This window comes from Lathamus discolor, chromosome 1 (genome assembly GCF_037157495.1).
Source record: "Lathamus discolor isolate bLatDis1 chromosome 1, bLatDis1.hap1, whole genome shotgun sequence".
In the NCBI taxonomy this organism is placed as follows: domain Eukaryota; kingdom Metazoa; phylum Chordata; class Aves; order Psittaciformes; family Psittacidae; genus Lathamus; species Lathamus discolor.
The window spans coordinates 50,721,515-50,743,436 of record NC_088884.1 but is presented as its reverse complement, the minus strand read 5'-3'; the positions used below and the strand labels follow the sequence as shown (position 1 = coordinate 50,743,436).

The 21,922-nt window shown below is 38.6% G+C and overlaps 2 protein-coding genes across 5 annotated transcripts; both read left to right on the top strand.

The window, feature by feature from the left end:
* The first annotated feature begins 1,160 nt into the window (after positions 1 to 1,160).
* LOC136007131 (centrosomal protein of 83 kDa-like) lies at positions 1,161 to 18,628 on the top strand. Its single transcript, XM_065665053.1, has 9 exons — positions 1,161 to 1,234; positions 1,516 to 1,647; positions 7,012 to 7,257; positions 8,541 to 8,672; positions 11,566 to 11,680; positions 13,591 to 13,735; positions 13,869 to 14,018; positions 15,884 to 15,966; positions 18,544 to 18,628. Exons 1-8 carry the CDS (start codon positions 1,205 to 1,207, stop codon positions 15,906 to 15,908), a joined length of 975 nt encoding a protein of 324 aa, XP_065521125.1. The 5' UTR covers positions 1,161 to 1,204; the 3' UTR covers positions 15,909 to 15,966; positions 18,544 to 18,628.
* A 50-nt stretch (positions 18,629 to 18,678) lies between these two features.
* On the top strand, positions 18,679 to 21,220 carry LOC136007132 (centrosomal protein of 83 kDa-like). 4 transcript variants are annotated; one of them, XM_065665055.1, is made up of 4 exons: positions 18,679 to 19,186; positions 19,510 to 19,613; positions 20,273 to 20,453; positions 21,029 to 21,220. In XM_065665055.1, exons 2-4 carry the CDS (start codon positions 19,543 to 19,545, stop codon positions 21,131 to 21,133), a joined length of 357 nt encoding a protein of 118 aa, XP_065521127.1. In that variant the 5' UTR covers positions 18,679 to 19,186; positions 19,510 to 19,542; the 3' UTR covers positions 21,134 to 21,220. The 4 variants fall into 4 exon arrangements, 3 of the variants coding, with proteins under 3 accessions (XP_065521127.1, XP_065521126.1, XP_065521128.1); XR_010609489.1 differs by having other exon boundaries at positions 18,679 to 19,613; positions 20,273 to 20,895; XM_065665054.1 differs by having other exon boundaries at positions 18,679 to 19,613.
* The last annotated feature ends 702 nt before the right edge of the window (positions 21,221 to 21,922 follow it).

Below are 21,922 nucleotides of genomic sequence, written 5' to 3'. Positions count from 1 at the left end.
CCTAATATGGTATTAGGTCCTGTAATAGGGCCATGTATATATTTCTATTTCTGTAACATGTATACACCTAGCTTGAATATAGTTCAGGTGTCTGGAAATCCACCCAGCCTGAGTAATGTTTCTTCTTCAGGGTGACTGACTATGGATTGAAATTATTGTTTTCTAGTTTAACTGAATCTTCCAAATTCTCTTGTTATGTCCTATGTTAATAGCAAGACTTTTCGGTCTTTGTGCATGCTCCCCTGTTACGGGAAGAATCATCTTTATCTTGAAAAAAAAATGCCAACAAACCAAGAAACACAGAAACAAGTAAAAACCCCTGAATCTTTAAGGTAACTTGGGTGACACTTTCTATGACTGTTTTTTTCCTTAAACTAATACACAAACATTTCTAAGAACATTTCTAATGTTCTTAGAAAACAAATTCAGCCTCTAACAAAGGATCCCAGACTCTGACCGAAGGATATATGTCCTGCTACTACAACTAGAATTAATTTTCAGGGACTTCAGGGTACAAGTGGAAGGAAAGTAGAATGAATGGAATATGTCACAGGTTGTGGATGAGATTTTTTTTTTTTTTTTGTAACACTTTTTCTTGGTAGATAGTTTGCTGTATTAGCCATACCCAAGAAAAGTTAACAAATTACTATGTAGCATGGAGCTTTAAGGAGGAAATCTTTCCTGATCTTAGTTCCATTTCAGTCTAATACATGAGCTCCCACAGATACATTGTATCTAATGTGTTTTACTAATAACTGGGTTGGTATTGCTCATTTTGATTCTTTGTGGTTGGTTCACTTACTGTTTAAGTTTTCCCAAGCGCCAATTCTTTATCTTTGATGAGACACCACATCCCCACCCCTCCAGGACATAAACCTCTTGGCGATTCATCTTGACATTTGCATTGCTTCTACGAGTAAATACTGATGTTTTAAATGCTTCTGTTATCTTCCTGGAATATTTTTAGTTTACTAATACATCTTTTGTTCTTCTGTAACTATTACTGAAAAGTCTTTAGAAAAGCATAGACTATTACACTGGATTCCTAAAATCATATTTGAACTACTTTATTCCTGGCTATTTGTCCTGTGACAGTGCAAATGACTATGATTAGCTATTTATGATACTTTTCTGTCTTAAGGTGATAACTCCTCAAAAATTAGAACTGTTAAACGCACAAATACAGGGGGCATTTGAATCTTCTATGGCAGAACTTCGTCAGAAGCTAGAAAAGGTAAGTAGTATGTATTGAAATTCTATTTCTTTTAGAGTAGTGATCACCAGTTTATAGTTGTTCCTCAAACCTTAGGAAACTAAAACTGAAAGGGCAGCGAAGTATAATATTCTTTTTTCTGGTATTATCGCCCTAGGCAGTGACTGTTGAAACCCTAGAAGAGGGAGGGATTCAGTTCATCAAATATAACTTTTGAAATGATAGGAACACTGAATGGACTTTTGAAGGAAAAAAAGCTGAAAACATCTCTGATATTTTTGTGGGTTTTCTGTTTAACTTAGGAAGTGGAAAAATACAGAACAGAATATAACAAACTTAGCTATGAATATGTTTTTCTGAAGTCAGAATTTGAACATCAACAGGAAGAACATTCACGTATTTTAGAAGAGAAGAAAATACAATATGAAGCTGAGGTACATAGAAAGTTGCTGTTGCTTAAAATATATCTGATGACAAAGCTGCTTGAACACTGTGAAAATGTTGGTACTTGATGGGTTGTCAGTATGATGCCATTTCATAATGTAGTGTTTATTTCTGTTCTCTCAATTCTCAAAACACTTTTATGACTTAGCCTAAAGCTGTGTCTGTGGGTTTGTTCAGTGATGTGTCGCAATATCATTTGTGCTATTGTAAGTAAGAATAGACTTGCCTTCTGATAAATGACAGTCAGTAGCCTTGCTTAATGGTTTTTTTAATTGCATTTGTGATGGAATTTGGGACATCATGCTAATCTGAAATTAATAAATTATCTGGACAACTGATGGAACTGATGGAAGTTTAGATTTTAAACTACTTATGTGGCAATTAATCCAGGAAGGAGGCAACAGAAGATACTGTTAATAGCAGACAAGGATACATTTTGCAGCTGAGTTCGATCATGACAGTGGTAGTCAAAAAGGATATTGAAAAATTTGATGACTTTATTTCAGTTGTGTTGACTCTTGAATAATAAAATTCATGAATTTTCTGTTTCAGGATTGGACTTTCAAAAGTGTAGCTAAATAAATTGCCAGCTTATTTATGTTTTAAATATATGCAGCAGTGTAAATGATGTTGCATATGTCATTAGCATATCCATTTAAGTATTTGTCTGGGAGCATATATCCTAAGATACCAGATTTGAATGTATTAGTCCAAACATGAGACACAAATCAAAGCAATCATCACTTTTAAAATCAATGCAAATTTGCAAATGCAGTGCATTAAAAACAGAACAGTTGTCCTCCCTAGAACTAAACCCACATGCTGCCTTACAGCATGCTTTTACATGCCTGCCGCTCTTGTGGGCTTGTTGTAGTCCTGCAGCTAATTAACACACTTACTTAAAGAGAATGAAACTACCTGAGCCCAGGGCAAAATTATCGTGTTTTCTCTCTTAGACCCTTTTAAACCTTCCATGCCATTTAGCGCAAAGGGGCTACAAAACTTCTCTGGGCAACCTGTTCCAGTGTCTTACCACCCTCACAGTGAAGAATTTCTTCCCAATATCTAGTCTAAATTTACTTTCTTTCTGTTTGAAGCCATTCCCCCTTGTTCCATCACTTCGTGCCCTTGTAAAAAGTCCCTCTCCAGATTTCTTGTAGGCCCCCTTTAGGAAGGCTACTACAAGGTGTCCCCAGAACCTTCTCTTTTGCAGGCTGAACAAGCTCAATTCTTTCAGCCTATCTTCATATGAGATGTGCACCAGCCATTGGATCATCTTTGTGACCTTTCTCTGGACTCACTCCAACAGGTCCTCATCCTTATGTCGGAGGCCACAGAGCTGAGCACAGTACTGCAGGTGGGGTCTCATGAGAGCAGAATAGAGGGCCAGGATCATCTCCTTCAACCTGCTGGTCACACTTCTTTTGATACAGCCTAGGACATAGTTGGCTTTCTGGGCTGTGAGTTCACACTGCAGGCTCATGTTGAGCTTCTCAACATGATTAAGGGTTCAGACTCAAACAGGGGAAGCTCAGGTCAGATATAAGGAAGAAACTCTTTACTAAGAGGGTAGTGAGGCACTGGAACAGGTTGTCCAAAGAAGTTGTGAATGCTCCACCCCTAGCAGTGTTCAAGGCCAGACTGGACAAAGTCTTGGGTGACATGGTCTAGTGTGAGCTGTCTCTGCCCATGGCAGGGGGTTGGAACTAGGTGATATTAAGGTCCTTTAAAACCCTAACTATTCTATGATTCTGTGACTCTCGTCTACCAACACCCTCAAGTACTTCTCCTCAGGGCTGCTCTCAATTCATTCTCTGCCCAGAGTGTATTTGTGCTTGGGTTTACCCCGACTCAGATGCAGGACCTTGCACTTGGTCTTGTTGAAGTTCATGAGGTTTGTGCTAGCTTACCTCTCAATCCTGTCAAGGTTCCTCTGATGACATCGCTTCTCTTCAGTGTGTTGACTTCTAAAAGCCCTGCTGCAGACCAGAGTTTGGACTAGTCTCCGAATATCAAGAGAACTCTTTTCATACCTTACGTTCTTGCTCTTTTGCCCCCACTATTGGGGCAAAACAGGGTTTGGAGAAGGCTAAGGTTCTGAATGACTTCTTTGCCTCGGTCTTCACTGGCAAAGGCTCTGACTGCACCACCCAAGTCTTAGAAGGTAGACCCAGGGACTGTGAGAATGAAAACCTTGGACCTACTGTAGGAGAGGATCTGGTTCGAGACCATCTTAAAAATCTGAACGTGCACAAGTCCATGGGACCTGATGGAATCCATCCAGGGGTCCTGAAGGAGCTGGCAAATGAAGTTGCTAAGCCACTGGCCATCGTATTTGAAAAATCATGGCAGTCAGGTGAAGTTCCCGACGACTGGAAAAAGGGAAATATAACCCCCATTTTCAAGAAGAGGAATATGGAAGACCCGGGGAATTACAGACCAGTCAGTCTCACCTCTGTGCCTGGTAAAATCTTGGAGCACATTCTCCTGGAAGGCAAGCTAAGGCACATGAAAAACAGGGTGCTTGATGACAGCCAGCATGGCTTCACTAAGGGGAAATCCTGCCTGAACAATTTGGTGGCCTTCTATGATGGGGCTACAGAACTGATGGACAGGGGTAGAGCAGTTGATGTCATCTACCTGGACTTGTGCAAAGCGTTTGACACTGTCCCACACAACATCCTTCTCTCTAAATTGGAGAGATATCAATTTGATGGATGGACCACTCGGTGGATAAAGAACTGGCTGGATGGCTGCACACAAAGAGTTGCGGTCAATGGCTCGATGTCCGGCTGGAGACCAGTAACGAGTGGTGTCCCTCAGGGATCGGTGTTGGGAGCGGTCTTGTATAACATCTTCATCGCTGACATGGACAGCTGGATTGAGTGTGCCCTCAGCAAGTTTGCCGATGACACCAAGCTGTGTGGTCCGCCTGATATGCTGGAGGGAAGGGATGCCATCCAGTGGGACCTTGACACGCTTGTGAGGTGGGCTGATGCAAACCTTATGAAGTTCAACCATGCCAAGTGCAAGGTCCTACACCTGGGTCGGAGCAATCCCAGGCACAGCTACAGGCTGGGCAATGAAAAGATTCAGAGCAGCCCTGCAGAGAAGGACTTGGGGGTGCTGGTCGATGAGAAAATGAACATGAGCCGGCTTCAGTGTGTGCTCGCAGCCCAGAAAGCCAACCGTATCCTGGGCTGCATCAAAAGGAGCGTGACCAGCAGGTCGAAGGAGGTGATCCTGCCCCTCTACTCTGCTCTTGTGAGACCTCACCTGGAGTATTGTGTGCAGTTCTGGTGTCCTCAACATAAAAAGGACATGGAACTGCTGGAACAAGTCCAGAGGAGGGCCACGAGGATGATCAGGGGACTGGAGCACCTCCCGTATGAAGACAGGCTGAGGAAGTTGGGGCTGTTCAGCCTGGAGAAGAGAAGGCTGCGTGGAGACCTCATAGCAGCCTTCCAGTATCTGAAGGGGGCCTATAGGGATGCTGGGGAGGGACTCTTTGTCAGGGACTGTAGTGACAGGACAAGGGGTAACGGGTTAAAACTTAACCAGGGGAAGTTTCAATTGGATATAAGGAGGAAATTCTTTCCTGTTAGGGTGTGAGGCACTGGAATGGGTTGCCCAGGGAGGTTGTGAGTGCTCCATCCCTGACGGTGTTCAAGGCCAGGTTGGATGAAGCCTTGTGTGGGATGGTTTAGTGTGAGGTGTCCCTGCCCGTGGCAGGGGGGTTGGAACTAAATGATCTTGAGGTCCTTTCCAACCCTAACTATTCTATGATTCTATGATTCTATGACTATTGCATTCAGTCCACATAAGTAATTTTGAAAGACTAGAATATATTTATACTATGTTTGTTAGCTACAGTCTCAAGATGAGTTTGTGCCATATTGTACTACCTTGTACCAGAAAGACTATCTACTTATTTATTTATCCTTGTCTGACAGGGCCCAATCATGAGTTTGGCTGTCTTGAGTTCCTGGGAGATATGAGTTCTGTTATAGCTATAGAATTGGGAATCATAGTCTGAGTCAGAAGAGACCTCTTTCTAGTCCAACATGCTGTTTAAAATACTGAAGTGTAATGAAATCGAGTTGCCCAGAGTCACGTCCGGTTGAGTCTTGAATATTTGCAAGAGTTGAGATTCCACAACCTTTCTGGGGAAACTATCCCAGAAAGTTAAGCATTTTTAATAGAAAAGCTATTTAACTATTTTCAGGGTAAATGTTTTTCCTAATATCTAATGGGCATTTCACATGTTCCAGCTTGTATCTGCTGCTTCTCTTCCCATCACAATGCATCTCCTCTTCTCTGAGCTCAGAATAGCAGTTCTGCTTCCCAGGACATTGACCGTTTCCCTCCAATTTGGTGTCACCCACAGGCCTGCTGAAGGTGTACTCCTCCATACTGTCATCCAGGTCACTAATGAGGACAACAGTCAGTATTAGACCCTGTGCTGATCCCAGAAAGACCCCACTAGTTACAGGCAGTCAGCTGGGCTTTGCACCACTGATCATCACTCTTCGAGCCTGGAAACCCAGCCTTTTTCCACCCACTTTTTCATTCACTTTTCCAGCACATATCTCCATTTGGTGAGAGAGAAGGTTATGTGAGACTGTATCAAAGGCCTTGTTAAAATCAAGGTATATAAGATCCACTGCTCTCCGCTTTGTCTGCAGTGCCAGTCACCTCTTGACTCTGGGCCACTCGATTTCATTACACTTCATTGCTCGATTTCATTTCACTTCATTACAGGTAAACCCTGCTTTCCATCACCTTGTCTTTCATGTGTTTAGAAATGGCTTTTAAGCGGTTTTGCCCTTTCACAGAGACCGATGTGAAGTTGACTGTCCTATAGTTATCTGTATCCTTCTTGATCTTTTTGGTCTTCTTGATGATTGGTGTGCTGTTTGCCTCTTTCCAGTCACTAGAAATATTCTCTGGTGGCTGTGTCTTTTCCAAAATCGGCCTTGTGATGATACCAGTGAGATGGTACCAATGAGATGATACCAGTGAGCTCCTTCAAATTGCTTGGATCCACTTGTGTGTGTCCAGTGGATTAAATGATCCCTAATATTTTCCTCTACGCTGGGTACTGCTTTACTACCACAAACTGCTAGGGGGTTCAAGGACATCCGAGGCCTCAGGACAAGCCTTATCAGTGAAAACTGAAGCAAAAAAGTAATCTGTTGATTTTCCTACTCTAAGAATGAAAAGAAATGTGAATGTAATTTCTTAATATTTTAAAAGCACACTGCTGCTTAACTCAGTTGTCAGCTGCTGTATTTGCTACTGCCTAATATCTAACCAATGTAAAAGCTTTTCTTTTTCTGATTAACAACTATCAGGTGGCAAAGCTGGTTAAAGATAAAGAAGAACTCCATAATCAGCTGCTTGATACCACAAGGGACAGTAAACGTATGGAGGCACTCGCTAGAGAAAAGGCACAACTGATTCAGAAAATAAAAGGCTTAGAAGCAGAAGTAGAAGAACTAAGAGCAGAAAAAGACAATTGCAAGGTGCAAGCAGAAAGTGTTCAAAGAGTACAAGGCCAGCAGTTAGCTGAGATGCAGGCTATGGCAAGATCTTTGGAGGTAAGTGGGTTTTGTGGGTGTTTCTTTTTCAGATTTTGCCTTCTTGCAGAGTATGGTGACAGTAACACTTTGCCTGATAGAACTGTCACTGAAGTCATTATAATTTTGCCATTGAGTTCACTGTTTGAAATTGTACATTTTGGATTTAAAAACAATCTGTAAGTACATTGGGAGTCCTGTACTGCCAATTCAACTTTGGAAGGGTGGAGAGCTCAACTGAGAGATTCCATTGAATTATCTCCTTTCTAAACATGCCAGTGATACCCATGTTTACAGTCAGTAAGATGGTCATGTCAGCACTTGTCACTTGGCAAGAGTTAGAAACTGATGACAATATGTTAACAATCTGCTGCAGTGAATTTTTTATTGTTTTTGAAAATGTTATGTGGTGCTCCCCTATTTCGTTAATCCTTTCCTCATGTGTCATCTTCTTTGCCTAGCTTTGTCTTTCCTTTTGGCAACATATTACTGCAGTTGTTTAGTTCTTGGCTGTTTCTTTCCTTTAAAAAACTGATGTTATTTCTAGCCTGTTGTATGTTTCCTGGAGTTTCATTTTATTCCTCATCTATGTTCTTCAGTCTTCCTGTCAATTCTTACTATCTCTCTAAATAACGAGCCTTTCCATGTGGATTTCTTGCACAGTTGCACCATACAGATAGATGGTTTCTTTTTCTTTTACTCTTTTCAGTGCTGTATACCTTTGTTACAAAATACTCTGATCATGACTTAAAAAGTGCTGTAATATTCTAGAGTTAGAAAACTTAGAAAGATCTGCTATAAGTAGGTCAGTTTGGAAAAAGGAAGGTGAAATTGTAGGTTAGATTACCTTTTTGATACTTAGAAACACTCAGGGCCTTAAGTCTCTAATACAGTAATTGCATTTTATTTCCTCTCCATGATGTTAATTCTTCAGTTAGTCTAAGTGCATAGGCCAACATATGACATCTTTTTGAGCACCACTTAAAGTCATACTGGTGTTTACAGCCCAGTAATTTATTAGTCGGAATACCTGCTGCCTCCTGACCAAGTCAGATTACTTCTGCCTCTTGTGAAGTAAGACTGGAAATGTGTGTGATTCTGTCCAGGAAGTGTTAGTAAAACCAATTGTGCCTTTTGGGTAAAATTCAGGACCCTTGTTATATTGGAACATATTTTAAGCAAAGATAAATATTTATGTATTATATAATATTAACAGTCAGTATTATTTGAAAGCTCAGATCAATTGAACCATTCAAGCGAATATCAAGAGGCAAAAAATCTTACTAATACCTCCTTTATTCAAGACAGAAAAGAAGTCTGCTGAACTACAGATTGATCGAATTGAGAAAGAACTGCGGATGAGTCATGAACAAAACTTTCTCTTAGCTACTAAACTTCACAAATCGGAACAAGAAGTCAATTCCTTAGTTATCAAAGTAAGTGCTTTTATGGTATCTGAAATCTATTTTTCATATCCTGTTATGTTTAAGTTTTTATTTTTATATTTTACATTAAAAATAAAGTAAAAATATTTTCTGCTGTGACCTAAAATAGACTTGGAATTTTTTTCCCAATTTCAGTTGGAAGACATAGAATATGTGACTTTACAGGAAAAAACACCATCCCTAGAAGTATCTCTAAAGATTGAAGTTATATTGTTCTTATTTTATTTTCTAGATCTTTTTTCTAAACAGAACAGGGCTTGCAGAGGTGTCTTTAAGGTCCCATCAAAATCAAACCATTCTATGATTCTATCTTAGTTGTTGGGTTGACACCAGATCTTAGAGGTTTTATTCTATGCTTGGGTTTTGTTGGTTTTTTTTTTTGTTGGGTTGTTTTTTGTTGGTTGGTTTGGGAACTTTTTGTTTCGTTTTGGGGTTTTTTGAGCTCTTAGAGAAATTTCTTGAAAAATACTGTAGAAAAAAAGGGATCAGAGGCTTCAAGTTTAAGGAAAACCTGAAAGTGCTTAAGAAACTTGATATTGCTGTTTAGAATTTCAGCATTATTAGGTTAGTATGGATGTCAGATTCAGAGTGTCTTCTAGTTGCAGTGATTCCTCAGCTACACAACTTAAAAAGGACGGATCCTTTGTGCAATTTAATATGTGATTATTTGAATAAACAGGAAAAATTGAAACACTAGTGAACTCTTTTTCCTTCAAGTGTTGCAGAATGCTTACATTGCTTTATGTAAATTTGAGTCAGGATATTAGTCCTAATGAAATAGTTACTTGGGTAAATAGTAGCTTTCTACTTTTATCCCCTCCTTTCTCCAGAGAATACTGTGAGATAAATTTTTATCACATCTGTCAGTTCTTGGTAGCAAATTTAATCCCCTGTTTTCTCACCTTCCTGGAGAGGCTTTAGTTAGTTATGAAGTAACTGTAAAGCCAGGCACTTTGGCCTTGTATATGTGTCTGAATGCAGATTTATTTTAAGCTCTCTGTTGACATAAAGCTATCCTGCATTTTTGAATGTACATTCCAAAATTACAAAGCCGTGGGCTTTGTATGGGTACAGAAGTTAATATTGTCATAAGATACCTCAAGAAAGATACAATACAGGAAGAAAACTTTTAACTTCTACCATAGTTGTTCTTTAACAATCTCAGATTTAATTCAAAACAGGCTTTCCAGTTCACATTTATGAGTATGAGGGATTTCATTTTGGTCCTTAATCCAAAAAAGTTTTGATTTACCATAAGAATAGGCTATACCTCTACCATTATTTAAAGCCACTTTATACAATGTGCCATACTTGTCTCACAGGAGTAATAAATAGGAGAGGAAAACTTCTGCTAAACCTTTTTTTAGTCAGTTGTCTATCAGAATATATGGATCATTTACAGTCTTTAATTTTTGTATCAAGTGGTATTTTCTGCTCACTTACAGAAAGAAGTAGAGAAATGTAGACTGTTGAGTTGTGTTTCTTGAAGGGAAGTGGATACTAATTTCTATACTGACCTCCACCCCCTTCAGTGCCCACTCAGAATTACTCCCGAGTACATTTGTCTTCCAGATATTGTGCCCTAAAAAAACCACCTTAAATCTTTGCAAGTTGCCCTGAAATGTTCGCAACTTAGTATTTAAGCAACCAAATCCACCATATAGTTACTTAATAAGCTAGTATGTCATTCTTAACCTTTTGCCACTGTATATGCTAGCAGGTTGTAATTACGTTTGTCATTATGAATAGATTTTCATTATAAGTGCTTTCCTCTAGATACTTAATTCTCATTGACCGTGTAATTACTGCGTACAAATGCCTAAACTATAGAAAGTTTCCATGCAAGCAGTAATTTTCTTTGATTTGATGTTCTTAAAACTCCTGTTTTTACTGGGGCCATTTTCTATTTATGTCACAGTTGTAGAGAAGTATTTGATTTGAAATGCACTTTAAAAAAACATAAAGACCTGGATTTTGAGAAAGTAGTGTGGCACCCCAGGAGGCCAGAGTGCCTATAAGTAGTTGCCAATTGAAATTAGTTGAGGGAGCAATCGATAATACGGTTTTGCATATCATTGTTTTGTTTTACTCAGGGAGGTTATATTTAAGTTTGTGTAAGTTTGAGGGATCTGTAGTCAGAAGCGAAGTATGTGTAAACTGACATGCTAATGCTTGAGTTAGCAAGGCATCAGGGTCTTATGCAGTTTGGATCAGTGTCATATCAAGATATTCCCAATGAGTAGTCTTTTCAGAAATACCCAAATATTCAGAGGCTGGCTTGCAGAGTGCATAGTATTTACACAGAAACCCAGTTTTCACAGGCAATCCTGCGCATCTGTGCGTATATCACCAAGGCTTTGTGAAACAGTAACTTTTCTACACTATAGCTTGTAATAACTGGCTGGTTAAAGATGAAATACACATCAATAGTTAGACAGCTTGGTTCCTGGAATGGATGTTGTGTTTGAGCGCTGTAAGTTTTTTAATCAGAGAATATAGAAAATAGCATTTCAAGATGACTCAGTAATCAAGATGATTCAGTAATCTTCAGTGTGTGACTTGAGGAGTTAATAAAAACCTGTATTAGTACTTATTATAATTTGGGGAATCAGATCATGTCAACAGCTTTAGTGTTACAGTATCTCTAACATCACCATTAAAATTTGTCTCACCATTAAAAATTATCCACAAGAGTGGGTGTTCAGGATTGCCTTTAGGAAAGCAGTCGATGAAAAAAAAATTTAAGATATGTTTAAAATAAGCTTAGTCCATGATTATCTGTGAGATTTTCTTGTTAGCAAAGTGTCACATGAAAAAATTGCAGTAAATCTGTGAATATGTATACGTATTTATTTTGGCTATTTTTTCCCCCCACAATTCATAGGTAAAAGAACTTAAACATTCACATAAATTGGAAGTAACAAATGTCAAACTGGAGGCAGCAAGAACAAAGAGTGAAACAGAAAAAGAGAGAAAGAAGATTCAAAGCAAAATGGATGGTAAAACATGCAATTATTTTCTAATTACTTCTTTTGTAACTTCTAGGTAGAGTACTACAATTATTTTCCTCCAAACATTCCCCAGTAATCTTCGCCTTCTACTTCTGGTCTAGGTCATAGATCTGACAACTCATTTTGTATGTGAAATAATTGCATTGTTTCACTTTGTCTACTAGAGTAAGAGCAGTTACAGAACAGTTTTACATTTATGTAAATTAGTGAATCTGTGACACAATTTGAACATAATCTGTTTCAAATCACATACTTCATCTGGTTATTTTTTCTATTATTGCCAAATTCTAGTCTTCTACACTTTGCTTGAAACTTTAACACATCATAGGGTTTCAGTGGTTGTTTTGTTCTCTGATTCTGTGTCCATGGAATTGATAACAATTGGGTACAGCTGCCATGTGAAACAAAATACAATTTCTAGCTCATTCTTTGAAGAAAATAGGTAATGTTCAAAGTTACTTAGTACATCTGAGTATGTAGGCAACTTGAAATAGCTTTCTAGAGTGAAAAGTCCAAAGCTATCTAGTACTAGTTATGTGTTGATTTAAATTACTACACAGCTTTTGGTGGTCTGTCCTCACAGATGTGCCATAACCCCAAAACAGTACCTTCATCTTCTTGGAATAGTTGTTTCTATTGCTTGCTTTAATATTAAGTTTTCTAGGAGCAACTAAAAGGTAGTGTTTTATCTATTGACAATGCATACGCAGTATATTGTGAGTTAAGAATATCAGACCCTATGAAATACAAAACTAAATACAGACAGGATTTAAGTTGTCCTGAACTTGCTGTGGAATCCAGTTTGCATGATTGAATTAGCTATATAACCAGGAGTCATTGTTGCACATGTTGGCTTATTTGCCAATGAACACAGGTGCGTTGGTCACCAGTTTTTAATTTGCATCTTATGTCCCAGCCTATAGATTCATCATTTTAGAATTGCCCCATTTGGTAATATGAGTTGATTAAAATGTGAGATTTGTTGTAGCCAGGTTACTACAGTTTCACTGGTAGCCAATTACTGTTTCCCATAAACTTTTCCATAAAAGCAAAACTTTCTTGCTTGACTTTCTGTAGCTATTGTGGAACACTTTTTTAATCTATCCAGGCACAACTGCTTAACAGAAATTGCTTTAGAGTTTAAATCTATAATAATCATAGAATCATAGAATAGTTAGGGTTGAAAAGGACCTTAAGATCATCCAGTTCCAACCCTCCTGCCATGGGCAGGGACACCTCATACTAAATCATGTCACCCAAGGCTCTGTTCAACCTGGCCTTGAACACTGCCGGGGATGGACCATTACGTTCACGGTAAAGAACTTCTTCCTTATATCTAACCTAAACTTCCCCTGTTTAAGTTTTAACCCATCACCCCTTGTCCTATCACTACAGTCCCTGATGAAGAGTCCCTCTCCAGCACCCTTGTAGGCCCTCTTCAGATAGTGGAAGGCTGCTATGAGGTCTCCACGTAGCCTTCTCTTCTCCAGGCTGAACAGCCCCAACTTTCTCAGCCTATCTTCATATGGGAGGTGCTCCAGTCCCCTGATCATCCTTGTGGCCCTCCTCTGGACTTGTTCCAACAGTTCCATGTCCTTTTTATGGTGAGGACACCGAAACTGAACATAGTACTCCAAGTGTGTTAAAATAATAAACCCTCATAGGCAGAGATTCCAATGCACTGATTATTCTTCAAAAGTTTTCGAAATGTTGCTATTATACTAAGAAAGGCCATGTCTTTCTGTTTTCAGTGGATTTTTCCCCTGTTCTTTCATTCTGTCATGTGAATTGTGATTTTTAGCTCCCTTTTATCAATTTATAAAACTATTTTAATACTGAACTTCATCAGGTTGATACTCATAACGACATTTTAACCTTTTTTGAATTGTATAATGCAGGATTGCTGTCAGACATGGAAATTCTTAAGACAGCTGGTGAACATCATAAGGAGCTTTTAGTAGAAAAGATTGAGGAGCTAACTCATAAAGTGAAAGCTTGCAAAAAGGAATTTTCTGGAAAAATTGCAGTCTTACAGGATGAAAAGTATGTTTGTTGATTTACTGCTCGCCTTCTAACAGAAGAGTGTTTTGAGTAACTTCTTAAAATGTTGTTCTTGGCAACTAAACACTTCGGCATTTTGTCATGATTCTTGTGTGCGTGTTGAATGATGTCTCAGGTTAGAACTCAAGAACAAGTTAGCTGATCTAGAGAAGATGAAACTGGAACCAGATACTTTGAGACAATCTGAAAAGGATCAGTATGAAGAGAAACTACGTGTATTACAGATGGCTGACGAATCTAGCAAAAAGGAACTTCAGTTTTTGCGGTAGAGTGGCTTTTCTAACTTTTAACATGAATTTCTTAAGTTTCCCCCCTTATTTCTTTATAGGAGTCAATATAAAAGTTTGCTATTCATAGATACACAAATGTTCATTATGTTAAATTAAACAACATTATATTTTGCATTGTGTAAAAAGGGGGCAGAATTAAAAAATGCTCTGTCTAAAAAAAAAAACCCAACGAATCCCAAACATTTTTCATCCAAACCTTTAATGATTACAATTTACTGAACATTTTTAAGACATAATTTTGCAATATTCATGTTTGATAAAATAGGGTCCCTGTGATGCTGGGGCTATGCCAGCAGCCAAGAGTAAAGCATTTATCTTTCCACAATGGCACCATATCAGCAACTGGCAAATTGGGATCCTAATACGATACCTCTTTGAGTTCGTTGAGTTCTTGGTGAAGTCATTATACTACAGTATTTTTATGAAGGTCAATATGATAAAGTGAGCAAAAGTCATACTCCAAAAAGCAAACAAAGAAATGTATTTCTTACTCCTGTAAGAATTCTAATAATCAAAATACATTTTAAATCACTGCTTAGTTACATATTTAGCAGCCTTTCAAATTATGGAACATGTTCTGTTGTCAGGCTGATTTGTCCTAACTTCTAACATCTATATTTTGATTAGATAAAAATAAGGATGTCTTGTACAATTTTAGATTAAAAATTCAACAGCAAGCTATTCAAATAGAGGAGTTGGAAGAAAAGAAATATGAAAGTGCTCATCTGAAACAAGTAAGGTCTTACTACATTGTAGTGCTTGATAGAGAAAAAGAATCTTTTCTGCAGTCACCATGCCCAGCATGTGAAGATTAGATTGAATTTTTAAGGCTTTTTTTTTTTTTCTGAGGGACAAAACATATAAAACAGATACTTAGAACAAAAGTGTTCAGAAATCAGTCATGCTTTCCTAGATCTTTGTAAATTAATTACAGCTTTTTGCTTGATTTGTTTTGTGGGTACCAAGGATTTCAAAGCTGAATGTTTATAGACTGGTATATTGAATACAGTTATGGACTATTTAACTGGAGATTCAGTTTCCATGGAGACTTATAAATTGTTTCTAGGTTATGCTTTGCATTTACACTGCATCTCTCATCTGAGGTTCTTCAAGTGCTTAACAGATGTTTCATAAATGAATAAACTAGTGTAAAGAGGTATATTTCTATTGCAAAGTGAATTGATGGCAGTGTTGAAAATAAAACCTAATTCTTTTAACTCCTGCTCACCCATGATGTTATTTAGTAGGCAAGAACATAGCTGTGTATCAAAGTATGCTGCAAGCTGTGTGCACTTGAAGTTCTAGGCAATATTTTTTTCCTCCATAAATCAGAAATTAGGGTATGAGTATCCATGTGGGGAGAGGCAAAGGAAAGGGAAACTACCCTTTCTATGTGCTGACTGCAGAGGCTGGACTTTTCAGGCTCTATACTTGTTTTTGTGAACAGCAAAGGCTGGCTGTAACAGGTAGAGATAGAAGAGTGCATAGCTCCAAAACACTGCTACTAAATGTGTGGTATCTAGTTCTGTTCAGTCCTGGGGCTTAAGGTTGGATTTCTGAAGTTCTAGGGGGCACATCAGTGACTGAAGACTGCTGCCTCCCTTTCTCATTTTAACTGCAAGAGAAAACCTTCTTTGTCTAGTACTGATACGCTGTAATGCTTTTGGAGAAGCTGTTGAGTAAGGTGATAAGCAACAAATAAGAAAGGCTTATGAAAAGCTAATGCAGTCATTTGGTGTCTGTGTTTTGATTTATCTCAGTATCTCAAAATTAATTGTTAGTTATTTGCATACCTTCTCAAATGGAATTTTTTTTTTTTTTCCTGGAATCTAATCAGAAGCTGCAGGAAACAACAGAGAGATTGAAACAAGAATGTCGACATGCAAGGAATCGGGCCGAAAAAGCTCAACTAGAAGCAGAGAAGTAATATTCTGTTTTCTTCCTTTTGGCTTTACTTTTCCTTTTCATACTGCTTGTGTTCCTTTCACATGGATTACCTAGCTATGGATTGTAGATTTTTAATAAAGCCAGAAGTTAAAAATGAACAGGAAATAGCGGGCAATTGTAATAAATGGCTATACATTCTGATGTGCAGTATGTGTAATAGTTTGGCTTGTGGTAACTTCAGAAATCATAGAATCATAGAATGGTTATGGTTGGAAAGGACCTTAAGATCATGGAGTTCCAACCCCCCTGCCATGGCATCCACTTCTGCAAGCCTCTGTGGGAGTAATAACAAAATAGGAGTGTGTTTCCATTTATGTCTATACAATTAATTATTGAATAGTGAAATACACTATTTGTATAAAATGAAATCCTATTTCTACTGAAATGAATGTCAAACTTACATTAATTTAAGTGGATCTAGAGTTTCACACACAGTCTTTTAAGAATGTTTAAGCATTAAGGGTGAATAAAGCATTTAAGCATTGTATTATGCTTTCGTAGGTTTCAGGAACCCAGTCTGTATGTGTGTGTATTTATATAGCCAAATACATGTCTAGCTTGTGTTGGATTATTGTGTGGTGGGTTTTTAAAAAAGTCAGCATCCCAGTTAAATAGAAAACTTCCAAAAGATATAATGGGACATTTTTTGTTTTAACTTTTCTTTTTGCTACAAATTGGTACTCTAATTGCTTTGTTGTCTTTAGCTTAAGTATCGCTTTTCAGTTTAACATTTGAAGAAATTACTGCATTGGGACTGCAGGCTATGTTCAGTTGTCAGTAGGATGTTAAAATACTTTGGATGCTTACTTTAGGAAGATGTATTCCCATTTTGAGTGAGATTTTCACTGTTACTTGAGTGATACTAACAATATCATTTAGATATTTATGGGCCATAGACCAGTCAGGAGTAGGTTTTCCGAGCAAGGCAGTGGAAGGAGCTTGGCAGGCCTCAGAGATTCTTGTATAAGTAGGTAGATAACGGAGATGCACCAAGGCTGATACTGCAGAAATTAAGCCCCTTTGCAGGCTACCTGTAAGTCCTCCAGGTCTGTCAGTCTGGGAGCTGTGGGACATATTTCCATTCTTTTTCTGACTCTGTGGTGATAGGACTTCCTTCCCCAGCTCAGTAATTCTTATAAACTTGAACTCCAAGAGTTAAGTGGCACCAAAGCAACTCGGCTTAAAGAGGAAGTGAGATAAAGACCAAAAGATAAGAAAGCCTAAGATAAAGTTTCAGATAAATAAAATAATGCCAGATAGGCTGTAAGCAGGTAAAGCAGCTGCCTGACTGTGTCAGTCTTAGGCTTGGAAATGAAAATGTGAAATGAGAAAAAGGGCTGAATGCAAACAGATTGATACAGATCAGACTAGCTCAATAGCACTTGCGAAGCATTTCAGAAACAGTGATAGCATTTAGAAAAGCAAAACAACCCAACTTGTGGCATTTAACCACTGTCTCCACTGAAATTCTTTTACTGGTAAGCAGTGCTTTTTGACAAAGCTCTTTGGCTCCGGGGTAGTAAATAGTTATTTACAGTCAACAGCAAGGTACAAACCACACTGGGTCTACTGAAGAAACTGTGACAGGTACCAGGTGGGTCAGGATCCTAGTTCTAAGAATGGGTGATGACTAATACTTTAGCTATGGGGAAGGGAAAGGCTGTCTGCTGAGAAATTGATGGAGATATATTCAGAGTCCCTGTAGGGAAACTGCACTTGGCCCAGGATTGGGGTAGTAAGGGTTCACTGATACTAAACCTTGAACTGCATTTCTTAAAAACTGCTGCACAGAATCTCACCATTTTTTTTCTTTTTTTTTTTATCATATCATTAAATATGCTGTTAGTTTACTTTGATCCACAATGCGGATAACCCAAACACAACAGCAGAGAGAAACTGGCTCATTTCCTATCCACTGCTAGAGAACACAGCCTAATTTTAGTATGTTTTAACTATACAAAGGCCTAACCAAATAACATATGCTGCTAGTGGTATGTTTTCAGCTGGAGTGTTGTCTAAGAGCCCTGTTGCTGTGAGCTTCCTGTTGTGTTGGTGTTTGTTCTGGTTGGGAGCACATACAGTCAAGCCTGTACTTCTCTGTTTCAAAGGCATAGTAGTCTGCACAGGGCAGCAACACATTGTTTTACATCTTACCACCCAAAGGGAGAAGGTAGTTGCCAGCTCTTCTGACAACTGATGTTTGGCATAGTGTCTGCTCTTATGTTCCAGTGGGATTGTTTTATCCAAATTCAGGAATTTTCTGCTGTCAGTTTGGCAGCATGCCGAACCAACAAGCAGCCAACAGTTAACTTGCTTCTTGGAATCACTTTTCAAAATTTGCCTGGTGGCTGGACAAAACCTAAGATGATGTTAATGCATGGGTTTGAATGTCAATAGTCACAATTAGATTGTTACCGCCATCAAATTTAAATCAGATCCTTCAAGTATATAAAGGTAGGAAAAGATGCATCTGTCTTAAGAGCTTTAAGGCACTATCAAATGCACTGCTCTGTCTATATAACCTCTTAATCTTTTAACTTGATCTTTTCAAAGGACTTTCGAATGCAAACAAATGGAATGGCTGGAGGAGAAGCACTTGCTTACTGAGCGCATGACAGAGAAAGAAGAGAAATACAACCAAATGAAGAGCAAGCTGCGTCGAGCTGCTGTTGCTCAGAAAAAGGCAGATTGACTCTTCCTTCATCAATGTTCTAGCTTATGAAAAGTTCAACTTTACTTTGGCCATCTAACATTGTTGTAATATTAAGAGTTTATTTGCAGTCTGTTGTATATAATAACAAAATACATCAGGCTCTTCAAGATTAGCATAGAAATTGAAGTGATATGCAAAAGAATATTACAGCCAACAACTTTGTTATAATGCCATCAAGCTGTGATGCTCTTTTTTGTGTGCGTGTGTGTAGGATTATTTAAAAGGTGGACTCCTTGAACACCAAGGATGATATTTCGATACTGGACAAATGATTTTCTACTTTTTCTTGATGGACTACGAAAATTATATTTCTCCTAAGCTTGCTTTTTATGAAATAACTTGAAAGGAAAAACTGATTGATTGTTTATAAAAGCTTGAGATTAATTGATGATTTTATACATTGGACATAAACAGGTTATGGAACCTGCCAGTGGCTTTTAAAGTTGCAAACAGTTGAGACCAACAAGAGGAAAAAAGGAAAAGGTGCATTGTTTTGGTTATGTTTATACTTATTTGTATGTGGTCATTTAGAGAATGAATTTTATAATTCTCAAATACAGTTAGTGCTTGTTAGCACAGCTGGTCACTGACCAATGAGTGACTGACAGCTATGGATCATTTCCCATCTCTTCTGTTTCCCATCACAGGATTCAGAACTTTCAAACAGCCCAGCACCCCTTCTTAAGGGAGGAAAATCCTAAAAGCAGTCACAGCCTGAAACAATGTACAGTGCAGATGTAATTTTTGCAGGACCTATATCCATGTATCAAGGCATTACTTAACTGTTTGAAATATCTGTTTGACAGAGAAAGACTCTGAATGATAATGAGCAAAGGAGGATGAGAGAGATGCTAGAACTTTTGGAAGCCAAGATAAAAGAACTAGAAAAAGAAAATGAGGTGCTAAAGAGGTAATAACCCTTGCTTTCCTTTGCTTGAAAAATTATATATGCTCAAGGGCTGAGTTATAAAGTATTTCTGAAGATACATGACACTTGGTTTAGTAACTGGAATACAGTCTAATGGCATTTTAAGCACTAGAATTCTTAGAATGGAGTCCATTATGATGGGTATCTGCGAGTTTGTAAGCCAACTGCAGGACTGTCTCCTCAGAAAGAGAGGAAAATGATCCGATAGACGCAGTTACAGGAATCCCTGCAAAAGAAGGAAGTGAAAAAGACTTCAGAACTGCAAGAGAAACAGACTGACTTAGCAACCTCTTTGAAATACAAACTCCTATTTTTTTTTTCTCTTCATTGAACACCTATGGAGGGCTTGATTCAATAATTAATGTAATGTGGCTCCTGTGGCTCAGTACTGTGAATGCTATTAAAAACTTTATTTATTCCATGTAAATTCTAATCTGTAATCTGCAGATAGCTGTAAAATATGTAGAGGGACTTTTAGATAGACATTTGGGTAGAAGAATATACACAGATTTTCCACCTTCCAGTTCTAGTATGTAATTTTGCTTCATAGGATAGTGAAAAGCCAGAGTACTCATGGAGAGGTGTGTTGCTGTGTTGGGCTAATAAAGATTTTGTGCAGTAAGAAATCTCTTCTACCCTAGGCAGACTTTTTCCTATGAAGAATATGCACGCCTCCAGAAGAGGCTAAAGGACTTGCAACGTAGGCACAGTGAATTCTGGGGTATAATTCTGAATCCTAGCATACCGTCCCTCAATCCAGTTGGTCCAATGTTGTCGTCTGCCTTGCCTCCTGGGCCTGAAGTGTCCTTCTACCTTTTTCAGGTGGGGATGTATTACAAGCTGTGAAAATAATACAACAAAAGAGGGTATTTGAACAGTCCTTTATTACTGATCTTTGTCTTTAGGAAGGAATATTTGATCTTTGAAGAGAGAGAGAAACTTTGAGGAACACTTCTAGTGACGTTCCCTTCCTCACAGTAGGAGGGAGTTTTTGTAAGATGAACGATATGTTACAGAAGGTAACAGACGGGCAGTTTTAATCTGGTTCTCCATACCTGGTTCTGCTCCTGAGAGGCTTCAAATGGATCCTCCTCAGCAAGAAATGCCACAATGATGTTCTCACACCGCAGTTTCATTCTTAAAAAGCAGCATTGCTTCTCTTGACATGTTGTATGATTAAAAAAGTTTTACTTCTACACATTTCTTGCTGATGCTGTTCATCATGAATATCAGAAAGATGCCCACAAAACATTGAATTTAACAAGTAAGAATATTTTGGACTTCACAATTTTTATTTCAAATGAAATAAAATATGAAAGAAAAATAAAATTATTGCTCATTTTGGTTCCTTGTAAGTGTGCAAAATGTAATAGAGCTACTTTGTTGTTAATTTCAAGGAGGAGCAGCTTCAAAAAGAGCTATCCCTGCTTCGCAAACGGTTGGAAGAACTAGAAACCACACAGAGAAAACAGCTGCAAGATCTTGGACCATCCAGAGAGTGAGTACTGGTGGATGCACACAGGAACTTCGCTACAAACTGGAGAAGGCAGTGCCCAGAGTGAGGACTACAAATAAAAGCATCAAACTTTCCCTGCTATTAGTGGTCAATAGATCATCCTTCTTTGTACACGCTTTTCCTAAGTAACAAGTCTCTTCTCCCAAGTAACAAGTGACAGGACAAGAGGCGATGGCCTCAAGCTGCACCAGGGAACGTTGAAATTGGATATTGGGAACAATTTCTTCCCTGAAAGGGTTGTCAGGTATTGGGACAGGCTTCCCAGGGAAGTGGTGGAGTCACCATCCTGGAAGTATGAAGAAATGTGTGAATGAAGCCCTTAGTGGCATGGTTTAGTGGTGGCAATGGTCAGACTCCATGATCTTGAAGGTCTTTTCCAGCCTAGTTGATTCCGTGATTAGAAGTAACAGCAGCTATTTCAACCCTCCCCTGTAGGATTAATTTGGGAAAAATAAGACTCTGGGCTGGAGCTGGCTTTGCCCACACTAAGGCTTACTGATTTACCAGAATGCAATGGGGGCCAAGAACTTGCTCGTGGCAGTCTTGCATGTTAGGCCCTGACCCTGACTGTGTGGTTTTCAGTAGGCCATCAGCTGATGTTCGAGGGCAGGGAGGGCAGTTTATATAAATGAGAGAAAGCCCTCAGGGCAGAAAAAGGGTAACCACAGGGGAAAGAATGATGGTTACCTTTTGGGTGGTGGGCTCCTTGGCCGGTCTGGCTCTGAAAAGAGTCAGTTTCCTGTCCCTGCAGCAGCCTCTCCTGAAAGCAGGGTGA